This window comes from Triticum urartu, chromosome 7 (genome assembly GCF_003073215.2).
Source record: "Triticum urartu cultivar G1812 chromosome 7, Tu2.1, whole genome shotgun sequence".
In the NCBI taxonomy this organism is placed as follows: domain Eukaryota; kingdom Viridiplantae; phylum Streptophyta; class Magnoliopsida; order Poales; family Poaceae; genus Triticum; species Triticum urartu.
Genome location: NC_053028.1, coordinates 509863705 through 509878692, shown reverse-complemented (window position 1 = coordinate 509878692; position 14988 = coordinate 509863705). Strand labels below are relative to the sequence as shown.

Here is a 14988-nt window from a genome sequence, read left to right as displayed (position 1 = left end):
TTTCAGGCTTAGGTCTAGACTTGGGCTTCTTCCCGGGAGCAGCAACTTGCTTGCTATTCTTCTTGAAGTTCCCCTTCTTTATTTTGCCCTTTTTGTTGAAACTAGTGGTCTTGTTAACCATCAACACTTGATGCTCCTTCTTGATTTCTACCTCCGCGGCCTTGAGCATTGCGAAGAGCTCGGGAACCGTCTTGTTCATCCCTTGCATATTATAGTTCATCATGAAGCCTTTATAGCTTGGTGGCAGTGATTAAAGAACTCTGTCAATGACACTATCCGAAAGATTAACTCTCAGCTGAGTTAAGTGGTTATGGTATCCAGACATTCTGAGTATGTGTTCACTGGCAGAACTGTTCTCCTCCATTTTGCAGCTATAGAACTTGTTGGAGACTTCATATCTCTCAACTCGGGCATTTTCTTGAAATATTAACTTCAACTCCTAGAAAATCTCATATGCTCCATGACGTTCAAAACGTCTTTGAAGTCCCGATTCTAAGCCGTAAAGCATGGCACACTGAACTATCGAGTAGTCATCAGATTTAGCTTGCCAGACGTTCATAACGTCCAGAGTTGATCATGCAGCAGGCCTTGCACGTGGCGATGCATCAAGGACGTAATTCTTCTATGCAGCAACGAGGATAATCCTCAAGTTACGGACTCAGTCTGTGTATTTGCTACCATCATCTTTCAACTTAGCTTCCTCTAGGAACACATTAAAATTCAAGGGAACGGTAGCACGGGCCATCGATCAACAACATAGATATGCAAAAAAAAACTATCAGGACTAAGTTCATGATAAATTTAAGTTCAATTAATCATATTACTTAAGAACTCCCACTTAGATAGACATCCCTCGAGTCATCTAAATGATCACGTGATCCATATCAACTAAACCATGTCCGATCATCACGTGAGATGGAGTAGTTTTCAATGGTGAACATCTCTATGTTGATCATATCTACTATATGATTCACGTTCGACCTTTCGGTCTCAGTGTTCCGAGGCCATGTCTGTACATGCTAGGCTCGTCAAGTTTAAACCGAATATTCTGCACGTGCAAAACTGTCTTGCACCCATTGTATGTGAACGTAGAGCTTATCACACCCGATCATCATGTGGTGTCTCGGCGAACTGTCGCAACGATGCATACTCAGGGAGAACACTTATACCTTGAAATTAAGTGATGGATCATCTTATAATGCTACCGTCGTACTAGGCAAAATAAGATGCATAAAAGATAAACATCACATGCAATCAAAATATGTGACAAGATATGGCCATCATCATCTTGTGCCTTTGATATCCATCTCCAAAGCACCGTCATGATCTCCATCGTCACCGGCTTGGCACCTTGATCTCCATCGTAGCGTCATTTTCATCTCGCCAACTATTGCTTCTACAACTATTGCTAATGCATAGTGATAAAGTAAAGCAATTACATGGCGATTGCATTTCATACAATAAAGCGACAGCCATAAGGCTCCAGCCAGTTGCCGGTAACTTTTACAAAACATGATCATCTCATACAATAACATATATCACATCATGCCTTGACCATATCACATCACAACATGGCCTACAAAAACAAGTTAGACGCCCTCTACTTTGTTGCAAGTTTTATGTGGCTGCTACGGGCTTCTAGTAAGAACCGTTCTTACCTACGCATCAAAACCACAACGATTTTTCGTCAAGTGTGTTGTTTTAACCTTTAACAAGGACCGACCGTAGTCAAATTTGGAGAAACAGACACCCGCCAACCACCTTTATGCAAAACAAGTTGCATGTCTGTCGGTGGAACCGGTCTCATGAACGTGGTCATGTAAGGTTGGTCTGGGCCGCTTCATCCAACAATACCGCCGAATCAAAATAAGACGTTGGTGGTAAGCAATATGACTATGATCGCCCACAACTCTTTGTATTCTACTCATGCATATAATCTACGCATAGACCTGGCTCGGATGCCACTGTTGGGTACATATCATGCAATGTCAAAAAAATTCCTATGATCACGCAAGATCTATCTAGGAGATGCATAGCAACGAGAGGGGGAGAGTGTGTCCACGTACCCTCGTAGAACGAAAGTGGAAGCGTTAGCTTAACGCAGTTGATGTAGTCGAACGTCTTCGCGATCCAACCGATCAAGCACCGAACGTACGTCACCTCCGAGTTCTGCACACATTCAGCTCGATACGTCCCTCGAACTCTTAATCCAGCAAAGTGTTGAGGGAGAGTTCCGTTAGCACGACGACGTGGTGACGGTGATGGTGATGTGATCCGCGCAGGGCTTCGCCTAAGCACTACGACAATATGACCAGATGAGTAAACTGTGGAGGGGGGCACCGCACACGGCTAAGAGAACAATTGATGTTCTTTGGGGTGCCCCCTGCCCCTGTATATAAAAGAGGAGAGGGAGGAGGCCGGCCCTAGGGGCGCGCCATGGGGGGTAACTGACTAGGACTCCTAGTCCTAGTCGTCCCCTTCCTTTCTTTCGAAGGGGAAAAAGGGAAGGAGAGGGAGAGGGAGAAGGAAAGGGGGGCACGCCCCCTCCCCTTGTCCAATTCGGACTGCCCATGGGGGGGCACGCGCCACCCCTTGTGGGCTGCCCTCTCTCTCCCCTATGGCCCATGTTGTCCCATTACTTTCCCAGGGGGGTTCCAGCAACCCCTCGGTACTTCGATAAATATCTGAAACACTCTGAAACCATTCCGGTGTCCGAATACTATCGTCCAATATATCAATCTTTACCTCTCGACCATTTTGAGACTCCTCGTCATGTCCGTGATCTCATCTGGGACTGCGAACAATTTTCGGTCACCAAAACACATAACTCATAATACAAATCGTCATCGAACGTTAAGCGTGCGGACCCTACGGGTTCGAGAACTATGTAGACATGACCGAGACACATCTCCGATCAATAACCAACAACGGAACCTGGATGCTCATATTGGCTCCTACATATTCTACGAAGATCTTTATCGGTCAAACCGTAATGACAACATGCGTCATTCCCTTTGTCATCGGTATGTTACTTGCCCGAGATTCGATCGTCGGTATCCTCATACCTAGTTCAATCTCATTACCGACAAGTCTCTTTACTCATTCCCTAATGCATCATCCCGTAACTAACTCATTAGTCACTTTGCTTGCAAGGCTTGTCATGATGTGCATTATCGAGAGGGCCCAGAGAATCCTCTCCGATACTCGGAGTGAAATATCCTAATCTCGACTATGCCAACCCAACAAACACCTTCGAAGACACCTGTAGAGCATCTTTATAATCACCCAGTTACATTGTGACATTTGATAGCTCACAAGGTATTCCTCCAGTATTCGGGAGTTACATAATCTCATAGTCAAAGGAATATGTATATGTCATGAAGAAAGCAATAGCAATAAAACTTAACGATCATTATGCTAAGCTAACGAATGGGTCTTGTCCATCACATCATTCTCCTAATGATGTGATCATGTTCATCAAATGACAACACATGTCTATGGTCAGGAAACTTAACCATCTTTGATTAACGAGCTAGTCAAGTAGAGGCATACTAGGGACACTTTGTTTTGTCTATGTATTCACACATGTATCAAGTTTTCGGTTAATACAATTCTAGCACGAATAATAAACATTTATCATGATATAAGGAAATATAAATAACAACTTTATGATTGCCTCCAGGGCATATTTCTTTCAGGTAGATCATAGCTTATATCCTTCGGATATCATCAACTTCATTTTGTCTAGCCATCACCCAGATTTAAGCTCAGAGACCATCTTACTACTTTGTGGAATATTTGGAAAACTAGAAGTGATCTTTATTTAATAAGAAAAATTGGAGTCCAATGCAGGTTATATACGCTACCGAATCAATGCTTAATGCAGGTGCATTGGAGGATGAGTTGGAAGACAAGAGGATTGCTATTATGGAAGCCAATAGCAATGATATTGACAGGGAGCTGAATTTTCGTCATGTAGGTTTCTTAGCATGTATGATGATGCATACGATCCTATAGTTAGCCAAGATAAAGCATCTTTTGGAGTATTTCTAAGGGACGAATCAAGGAATCATTCCATATTTATTCAAGGTGTTGCTAGGAATGTTTGTTCTATTCTGCAGGCTGAAGCACTTGGGCTTCTTCTGGCGGCCGAAATTGTCAAATATTTGAATTGGAGCTCTGTCTATTTCCTATCTGATTGCAGGGCTTTAGTGGAGGTGGTGAAAGCAAAGGATCTGATTTGAAATCCAGACATTGGAACTTACGACCTACTCTTGCTGATTACTTCAATCTGCTTTCTGGTCTTTGCTTGTTACAGGATTGAGCACATTCCAAGAATCAACAATCCGATGGTTCATAATCTTGCAAAAAAAAGGCATACTTTTCTAAATCTCTTTCTAGTTATAGCTTTCTTTGCAGTAAAGGACCAAGATGTAACTACAAAATGGCTCTTGAGGCCATTTCTTTTCCTTGAGGGAACTTAAATCTCTGTACATTGCCTTGGATGCTAATAATAAAACCTGGAACCCTCTTTCGAGGGTTGTTGTTTGCCAAAAAAAAAACTGGGCATGCGAGTACAATTATTTTTTTGAGACAAATGCGGGTAGAAATGATCCATGTCTGATCTACTACACGGGTAGCAGAAAGAAGAAGGATGGCAACGAGACATGAAGAGCAGAACCGGCCCGGGTATTTCTCGGTTAAATCATCTTTCTCCAGCTGTTTCTCCTGCTGCAGCGCGGTGGACTGCACTGCAGCGACTGCCGACCCGGCCCCCAAAATGTAGGCGGGCCGGACCCGACCAAAATGCCCCATTCGCCGCGCTCCACGCGGACGCGATCACCACGCAGTCACGCACCGCTCCCCGTGCCCGCCCGCTGCCGTGCCCGTGCCCCCTTCCTTTCCTTTCCTTTCCTTCCTTCTTTTCTTTCCCCCTCTCCCTCCGTCCGCCCCCGCTTTTACACCGCCTCCCCCACCTTCCTTCCCCCCTCGCTCTCCTCCCTCGCCACCCCCCAGAACCAGATCGCCGACGCGACCGGAGCAATGGCGGCGGGGTACCGGGCGGAGGACGACTACGACTACCTCTTCAAGGTCGTCCTCATCGGCGACTCCGGCGTCGGCAAGTCCAACCTGCTCTCCCGCTTCACCCGCAACGAGTTCAGCCTCGAGTCCAAGTCCACCATCGGGGTCGAGTTCGCCACCCGCTCCCTCCAGGTCGACGGCAAGGTCGTCAAGGCCCAGATTTGGGACACCGCCGGCCAGGAACGGTACGCGCCACCTCACTCCCCCCATTCCTGCCCTCCCCCTCTTCCCCGCCTGCTCGGCAGCAGGCAGATCTGCGCTCCCTCGCGGCCGTATGTAGATCTGTCATCTGTGCTTGTCTTCATGGTTACTCCGGTCACATCCCGACGCATGCGTGCTTCCCCTTCAAGTGTGCGTGTCTGCTGTGGAGCTTTTGCTGGTTGGATCTCGCTGCCGAATTATGATGCGTGCTGGCGCGGCAACGTGGTGGAGTGTCGGGGGAGGTTCAGTCAGTCCTGCCAATGGATCATAGCATCGGCTGCTTGCTTACGAATCAGTAAGCAGGGACTCTACTGGGGAGTGGCTGTACGATTTGGGACTTGTACAGCTAGAATCGCATGATCTGTTTGGTGCTGTTTCCGGTGATGATTTGGTCATGGAAATGCCCACCTTGTAGATTTAGCTCACTACACTCTGATCTTGGTAGTCTATAGGATTATTACTCTGTGTGGTTTTATCTTGCCACTGCAGTGAAGATCAGGGTTTCAACGGCAACAGAGTTAGTTCTGGTATTTTGGTAGTAATGATTTCTGTTCTGGAAGTCCACGTAACTTACAAAGCACGTCATATCATGATACTATATTGCGTGCATATCTGGTTTCTGGTTGATGCATGGTTGGTATGCTAGCTCCAGGTTAGAATCTTCCTTAGCACTCCATTTTTAGAAGTGATGCTTATTGTTGGTTGGGGTCTTCTAAAGAACAAATAATAAAAATCATTGCTTTGTGAACTGGTTGTTAGGCTGCCTTACCTCCTTTTGAAGATAGAGGCCTTTACCTATCTGCACCCAGAAATCCATGTTTGTTTTGTCCTTATTTTTTCCATTATACTTTTTTTTGTCTCTAATTTTACTAATTTTAGAATTATACATGGGTGGGAAGCTTGACAATGGTTTAATGGTCTACTACTTATCATATTTCGTCCTTAGATATTGGCTCCTGTCCTTTTTCTCAACTAACCTGCTGTTTGTGATTAGAAATGCAAGCTGTATTCATCATGCGCTCACGTAATTGTTACAATTCTCAGTTGGATACTTGGAAATGTTGAGCCATGTATCCATGCACCTATATTCTTGTCTCAATTGTTTCCGAAATTTGGTAGTATTGCACATCGGCAAGACGGCAACGATGATTATTAGCACCATGATATATGTTGTTACACTCTGCATTTTTTGGGACCGCAACCAATGAAAATCGCAGTAGCAGAGTGGAGCATTTTGCCCATTGTTCCAAATACTGGCCAGTTAATTGCTACTCGGTTGGTCACCGAATAGCCGATTAACTGGCCAATCACCTATATTATCCCTTATTGTCACCTGACCGATATCGTACCAGTTGCCCATATCCTGAACAATGATTTTGCCTAATCAAGGCTATGATATAGTAAAATTTGTGTTGGCTCATATTTGTATGGGTTAATGCTACTACTCTAGTAGTAACATGGAACTGACTAAGCAGAAATTTGCTATTGGAAGGACTATCAATAGTCCAGAATTGTGAAAAATGTGCCCTAGAAAAAAAAATAGTTTGAGGCTCACCTGAATTATGCTCATAGTACTGGAATTTTCATGCTATTTAGTTCTTGTTGGGGCACCCTGTACTCCATGTGGGGTTGGACTGGAGTTAGACAGCCGATAGGTTAGTTGGCATTACTGTATAAAGTCTACATCACCAATGCACGGAATCATGTGGTTTGTAATCCTTAAGTATCTAATCCCAGTTTTTCTTTATATGAATGCCTTTGATGATATTTTGGCGTGTAATTGTATGCATCTGGAATAATATAGGCCTGATGATAGTTCTGAAGTCGATGTAGTTAAGCAATAGTGGTACAGTAAGTTTCATTTGAGTGTTCCTCGCCAAAATTGGATCAGGATTGAGGCTCTGTGTCCACCTTCCTGTTAATTGTGTTGCTCAGGCCTGTGGATAAGCAACCCTGCCAGTGAACAGACTACATCCCATCAATTAAAGCTTGAATTATCCATGTTGGAGACACATGATTGTAAAGTTACCACGAACTTTTAACCTCTTGGTGAACTACTTTAGGATTCTTGATTGGTAGTGAATTCTCTTGTTTTTCACAATGTTGTCTTTTCGGTTCACATCTGCCTTAACTTACTACATTTCATTTCTGTTCTGAATCCTGCCGCAGGTACCGTGCTATTACTAGCGCATACTACCGTGGTGCTGTAGGAGCGTTGCTTGTCTACGACGTCACCCGGCACGCAACCTTCGAGAATGCAGAGCGCTGGCTGAAGGAACTGAGGGACCATACGGATCCGAACATAGTTGTCATGCTTGTTGGCAACAAGTCTGATCTCCGCCATCTCGTGGCCGTCCCAACCGACGAAGGGAAGGCCTTTGCAGAGAGGGAGTCACTCTATTTCATGGAGACCTCTGCGCTCGAGTCGACCAATGTTGAGGACGCTTTTGCGGAGGTCTTGAAACAGATTTACCGCATCGTGAGCAAGAGGGCGGTCGAGGCGGGCGAAGACTCGGCCGCTGGCCCTGGCAAGGGTGAGAAGATCAACATGAAGGACGATGTCTCGGCGGTGAAGAAGGGCGGGTGCTGCTCTAGCTGAGGCGCCATGCTGTATTTTTTGTTGCTGAGCTTTTGTGACGTGGCCTTTGCAGCGACCGGGAATTATTAGTAGCAGTAGTAGCAAGTATTATTATTATTATGATGATGTTACCTAGAGAAGTTGAAGTTTGTTGCTGAACCGAGAAGTTTGTCTAGATGAGGTGAGACCTTCCTTCATATTGTTGTATCGTCTTTGCGGCAATCGGCATGGTGGGGTATTGTTTTTCAGGTCATTGCATTGCAACCGTGCTTTAACTTTTCAACTTGATTGAAATTTGCTTCATGTTTGCCGATCGCCGATTCCTCACAAACGCAAGGGAATTGTTAACCGGAATGTGCATTGGATAACGCAATGCGTACAGTTTCGACAATCAAATGCAGTGTCATTTCTCATTTGGCTGGTGTGTGATTGCATGAATGTTCAAAGTATGTACTTTAACTAGTTTTGGCAGTGCTTCGACTACTAAGAGCAACTCCAACCAGGCGGACGGGCGTTTTGTTCGGGTCAGACGGCTGTTAGTTTTTTCGTTTGGGTCCGCCCATGAATCCAAAGCTGGCCTGACGCAATTTTTTTGTAAACTACTCTCACCGTTCCTAAATATAAGTCTTTTTAGAGATTGCAGTACAAACTACATGCGAATGTATATAGACATATTTTAGAGTATAGATTCATTCATTTTACTCCGTATGTAGTTCATAGTAAAATTTCTAAAAAAAAAACTTATATTTAAAAACGGAGGGAGTAAAAAAGAAATACACACACAAACACGTCGAAACTTTACATAATTAAACTTGAAACTTAACACAATTAAACTTTAAACTCCGGCCAAAGTTCACTTAAATATTAATGAAACATAAAATAAAGTCCAGGCCTTAACGCACGTTGTCCTAGGCGTCATCGTCCTCCCTCAGGCCCATGAGGTTGATCAACTCCGACACGGGGCCAGCACAGGGGAATGCCGCCTCCCAGGCCCGCGCTGCATCTTGCGCCGGCTGCGGCACGGCGGGCGCGCTCTTCCTCCTCCCTCTCCAGGCGATCCTCCTCCTCCTGTGCCCAGCGGCTTTCCAGCTACATCCGCCGCTCGCTGTTGGCACGCTCCTCCGCCAACGCGTGCACCCTCCATTGTTGGAGGTACGCCGTCTCTTGCTCCGGCGTCGCGCCGAGACATACGAGCACCGCGCGGACCCACTCACGGAGTTGTCTGGTCCATTGGTACTGTTTCGGCCCTTGCTGAAGAACCCCATGGAGAGCTCGGGTTTGGCTACGGCCGTCAAGGGGGCAAGCTCGTCTAGATGTGGACGGGGATGGAAATGGATGAGCCCCCGCCCCTTCCCCGCGCACGCTTGCATTGAAAAGGACGGCGACCTGCAGCTTCCACCCAATACCAGGCGAGCCCGAGGTAGGTTGCCGCGTTTAATATGACCGCTGGCGGTGGTTGGACGGACGACATATGGGGCCGCGACGGACACCGAGCAGACACGCGGCTCGTCCGTTTCTTGTCCGTGTGGACGCAAACTGGGCGCAAATTTGGACCTGAAATGCGCCCAAAGGGACACCGAGCGGACACGTTTTGGGTTTGGATCCGGACGTTAGGCTGGTGTTTTGGTCCATTTTGACCCAAACGGACGGGCACGGACAGTTTGGGTCGCCCGGTTGGACTTGCTCTAAGTTATGTCGTAGAAATTTTTATCAAAATCCAGTAACACTTTGTGAAACAAATTTACACGTACAATTGTCCAGTATCTGACCTTAGTTTAGTTAATGATTGAGTGATCATAGCGAAGAGTCTGGATTTTCATAACATACAAATGGTCATAGTTATACTTGACCTTTGATTGAGATTACTCACAATAGCAAGGACTTTATGAATGTAAGCCTTTGTGTTAAGTGTAATTTCAAAGCGCACGCCTTAGTTAAGGTTGCTTCTTCTCTACCAGTAGGACGCCACTTGTGGCTAGGGATTTTACCGGACATTGCATGTATGTATTGCTAGACGATAGGCTTGAGTTGTAACGTGACAATGTCACGATTGTAATTGTGTGCGTGTGTTATCTTGTAAACCAAGGCAGGTGGTTAGAGGCGAGCTCTATCTCTTGTAGATATCTTGTATAGCTTGGATTAAGGGCCAAGCCCAAAATCACCTGCCGAATCTTGTACCCTGTTGAGTATATAAGCACGCACGCGTCCCTGCCAGGAGGCATACGCTTCACACCAAACCTCTAAGTTTTACATGATATCAGAGCCTACCTCGGATCCATCCATGGCGAGCTCATCTGCAAATATGTTCTCCTCATCTCCTTTTGCACACATCGCCACAGAGAAGCTCTCGAGAGGGAACGAAGCTCTCTAGCGCGGCACCGTCCTCTCTGCCATCAGGGGGGCGCAGATGGCGGGCTTCCTCGATCTAGAGCAGGTGGTGCCGCCCATGTCGATCGAGGTCACTAGCGACGACGGCAAGACCAAGTCAAAGGCCCCCAACCCTGAGTTCGGCACCTGGTACGCTCGCGATCAGCGGGTCTTCTCCTACCTGTTGACTACGCTACCACATGAGATGGCCATCCAAGTGGCGATTTGCCACACCGCAGCAGAGCTGTGGAACACAGTGCAAGGGATGCCCACCTCGCATACCCGAGCGCGGTCTGTCAATGTTAGGATCGCCCTGGCGAATCTTCAGAAGGGCAACTCCACCATTACGGAGTACGTTGGTAAGATCGGAACCCTTTGTGATGAGTTGGTTGCCTCAGGAAAAAAGGTGGACGAAGAAGATGTGGTCTCGCACATCCTCGCCGGGCTGGAGGAGGAGTTCGATCCCGTGGTGTCTGCCATGTGCTCACGGGTCGAACCTGTGACTGTCCCGGAGCTGTACTCACAACTTTTGAGCTTCGAGACGCGTATGAATCTTCACGGGGGAGCCTCCCAGTCCTCCGCCAATGCTGCATCACGCGGGCGCTTCAACAACTCCAACAACAAGCAGAACGGCAACGTCGGTGGCCGCGGTGACCGCGGTCGCATCTTCAACAACAAACAAGGCGGCGGAAGTGGTGACCGCGGTCGGAACTTCAACAACAAGCCCAACGGCGGTGGCGGCCGTGGCAACCCAGGAGGAAACTGCGGCAGCTTCAACAACAACTCTGCCGCCAAATCAACGTGCCAGATCTGTGGCAAAGTTGGGCATATGGCGTGGAAGTGCTGGAAGCGCTACGACTCCTCTTACCAGGGAGGGGAAGAGCGCTCGGCGAATATTGTTGCTCCTCAATATGGCATAGATACAAACTGGTATATAGACAGTGGTGCAACTGACCATATCACCGGTGACTTGGAGAAGCTCACAGTCCGGGAGAGGTACACCGGCAATGAGCAGATTCACACCGCCAACGGATCAGGTATGGCAATTAATCATATTGGTCATACAACTATCTATACCCCAGATCGTGATCTTCACCTAAATGATGTTCTTCACGTTCCGGAGGCCACTAAAAGTTTGATCTCTGCAAATAAACTTGCCTTTGATAATGACACTTTCGTTGAAATTCACCCTCATTTTTTTCTTGTCAAGGATCTGGAAACGAAGAGGGTTCTACTTCGCGGCAGGGGTAGGAGAGGTCTCTATCCTCTCAAACACATCGGGAGAAACGTCAAGAAGCATGTGCTAAGTGTCACCAAGCCATCTTCGGACTGGTGGCACCGACGTTTAGGTCACACATCTTCCACTGTTGTTAGGAAGATCATTAGTGAAAATAAACTCACCTGTTCTAGCAATGACGATGATAATAAACTTGTATGTGACGCATGCCAAAAGGGCAAAAGTCACCAGCTACCATATCCTCAATCTATGAGTGAATCAAAATTTCCTTTGGAACTTGTCTTTTCTGATGTGTGGGGTCCTGCCATTGAAACCGTAGGTAGAAAGAAATACTATGTGAGTTTTATAGATGGTTTTAGTAAATTCACATGGATCTACCTTATCAAACATAAGTCTGAAGTTTTCCAAAAATTTCATGACTTTCAAAATCTTGTTGAAAGAAAATTTGATCGAAAAATCTTAGCTCTCCAAACAGATTGGGGAGGGGAGTACGAAAAGTTGAATTCCTTTTTCACCAAAATAGGAATTTCTCACCATGTTTCCTGTCCCCATGCTCATCAGCAAAATGGGTCAGCTGAACGTAAACACCGTCACATCGTTGAAGTTGGTCTATCCTTGCTTGCTCAAGCCACCATGCCCTTAAAATTTTGAGATGATGCCTTCATTGCTGCTACCTATTTAATTAATAGGATGCCAAGCAAAGTTATCAACTTCGAGACTCCCCTCACTAAGTTATTCGGTGACACACCAAATTATTCTTCTCTACGCATATTTGGTTGTGCTTGTTGGCCGAATCTTAGGCCCTACAATACACATAAACTCCAATTTAGATCCAAACAGTGTGCCTTCCTAGGATACAATAATCTCCACAAGGGGTATAAATGCCTAGATATATCTACCGGCAGAGTCTATATTTCCAGAGATGTGGTGTTTGATGAAAGCATCTTTCCCTTCTCCACCTTGTATCCTAATGCAAGTGCACGACTGAGAGCCAAAATCCTTTTGTTACCACTGGAGCTCTTGAATCCTACTGATCAGGGGGATGATAGTGTTGATCATATGATTAATGATGCTACTAATCCGAGTCATGATGCTGCAGGAAACAGTGAAAAAAATGTGGCACAAAATGGCAATTTGCAACATGATTTTATGCAGCACATCAGTCCAAAACCGACCAACGCGGAGCACGAGGACGATCCGGCTGCGGCCGCTAATCCCAAGAGATCTGGTGGCACGGGATCCTGCCCGCCTGCGGCGGCAGGCGCTGATTTGCTGCCTCCCTCGGCTGGCAGGTCCGCTGCTGGCGTCTCCGCGTGTCACACGTGTCCTGGTGGGACCGACACGGGCGTCTGGTGGGACCGACACGGGCGTGTCGCCTAGCCCCGTCGCCTCTCCGCGCCATGATGACTCTGGCGGTCGGGTCCACGGGCATGTGTCGCATGTCCACCAACCCGTCTTGTCGCCTGTGTGGGCGCGCGATCCCACGCCCGACCGCACCACAGCCGAGGAGGATCGGCATGTTGTGTTGCCTGTGCGGGTGCGTGATCCTACGCCCGACCGCATCCTAGTCGAGGAGGATCGGCCAGTTACCCAGATTGCCACCAGAGGGACTGGATCCGCCGTGGCTGGTGGATCGTCTATGGCTGTCGCCCCTGTGCGCCCTAGTACACGGGCTCAAAAAGGTATTTTCAAACCTTTGGTTCCCAAAGATGGGACGGTCAGGTATGACAAAAATTTTAAATTTGCAAACCTTGCTGTTGCTCAAGAGCCTAGAAGTGTGGCAGAAGCTCTAGGAGATAAAAACTGGCAGCATGCTATGGAAACAGAGTATAATGCTCTTATGAAAAATAGAACTTGGCACTTAGTTTCTCCAAAATCAGGGAGGAATATTATAGATTGTAAGTGGGTGTACAAAATTAAAAGACACTCTGATGGCACTTTAGATAGATACAAAGCTAGGCTAGTTGCAAAAGGTTTCAAGCAACGCTATGGCATTGATTATCAGGACACATTTAGTCCAGTTGTTAAAGCTGCCACCATTAGACTTGTTTTGTCTATTGCTGTCACCAGGGGATGCAGTCTTCGTCAACTGGATGTTCAGAATGCGTTCCTACATGGCGTTTTCGAGGAAGAGGTTTATATGAAGCAACCACCTGGTTTTGTCGATGAGACTAAACCTCAGTATGTTTGTAAGTTGGACAAAGCCTTGTATGGTCTGAAACAGGCACCCAGAGCTTGGTACTCAAGATTGAGCACAAAGTTACAACAACTTGGTTTTCGGCCCTCCAAAGGTGACACCTCCTTGTTCTTCTTTCAGAAAGGGAAGGTGATTATTTATATGCTCATTTATGTAGATGATATAATTGTTGCTAGCTCCTCACAAGAGGCCACCTCAGCTTTACTCAAAAAATTTGAAAAATGAATTTGCACTTAAGGACTTGGGAGAGTTACATTATTTCTTAGGCATTGAGGTGAAAAAGATACCTAATGGGATTTTGTTGACTCAAGAGAAGTATGCCACTGATATTCTCAGACGTGTTGGCATGAAGGGGTGTAAACCTTGTAGTACTCCTTTGTCCACTACAGAAAAGTTGTCCCTACATGAAGGGGAGCCATTGAGTCCATAAGAAGGAACTAAGTATAGAAGTGTTGTTGGTGCACATCAATATCTAACATTGACAAGACCTGATATATCTTTCTCTGTTAATAAGGTTTGTCAATTTTTGCATGCTCCTACTTCCATGCATTGGATAGCTGTTAAAAGGATATTGCGTTATATTCAAGGGAGTGCTGGCATAGGACTGAAAATATGTAAGTCATTATCAACCACAGTAAGTCTCTTTTCTGATGCAGACTGGGCAGGATGTCCTGATGACAGGAGATCTACTGGTGGGTTTGCTGTTTTCCTTGGTTCTAATCTCATCTCATGGAATGCCAAGAAACAAGCAACTGTTTTCAAATCCAGCACAGAGGCAGAATACAAGTCACTAGCAAATGCAACTACTGAGGTAATGTGGGTAGAAACTCTGCTTGATGAGCTAGGAGTTGAAAGACCACATGTCTCTGAAGGAAATATGCCCTAGAGACAATAATAAAGTTATTATTTATTTCCTTATATCATGATAAATGTTTATTATTCATGCTAGAATTGTATTAACCGGAAACATGATACATGTGTGAATACATAGACAAACAGAGTGTCACTAGTATGCCTCTACTTGACTAGCTCGTTGATCAAAGATGGTTATGTTTCCTAGCCATAGACAAAGAGTTGTCATTTGATTAAGAGATCACATCATTAGGAGAATGATGTGATTGACTTGACCCATTCCGTTAGCTTAGCACTTGATCGTTTAATTTGTTGCTATTGCTTTCTTCATGACTTATACATGTTCCTATGACTATGAGATTATGCAACTCCCATTTACCAGAGGAACACTTCGTGTGCTACCAAATGTCACAACGTAACTGGGTGATTATAAAGGTGCTCTACAGGTGTCTCCGAAGGTACTTGTTGGGTTGG

At 46.0% G+C, this 14988-nt stretch overlaps 1 protein-coding gene and 1 pseudogene across 1 annotated transcript; both read left to right on the top strand.

Moving 5' to 3' along the window:
* The first annotated feature begins 4932 nt into the window (after nucleotides 1-4932).
* Nucleotides 4933-8114, top strand: LOC125520084 (ras-related protein RIC2). Its single transcript, XM_048684890.1, has 2 exons — nucleotides 4933-5267; nucleotides 7453-8114. The coding sequence occupies exons 1-2, from the start codon at nucleotides 5044-5046 to the stop codon at nucleotides 7880-7882; spliced, it is 654 nt and encodes a 217-aa protein (XP_048540847.1). The 5' UTR covers nucleotides 4933-5043; the 3' UTR covers nucleotides 7883-8114.
* A 2517-nt stretch (nucleotides 8115-10631) lies between these two features.
* On the top strand, nucleotides 10632-10770 carry LOC125526132 (annotated as a pseudogene).
* Nucleotides 10771-14988: the final 4218 nt, after the last annotated feature.

Coding starts and splice junctions, on each gene's coding strand:
- LOC125520084 (XM_048684890.1), top strand. CDS start 5,044: ATGGCGGCGGGGTACCGGGCGGAGGACGACTACGACTACCTCTTCAAG. Junction 5,268..7,452: donor GACACCGCCGGCCAGGAACG/GTACGCGCCACC, acceptor ATCCTGCCGCAG/GTACCGTGCTATTACTAGCG.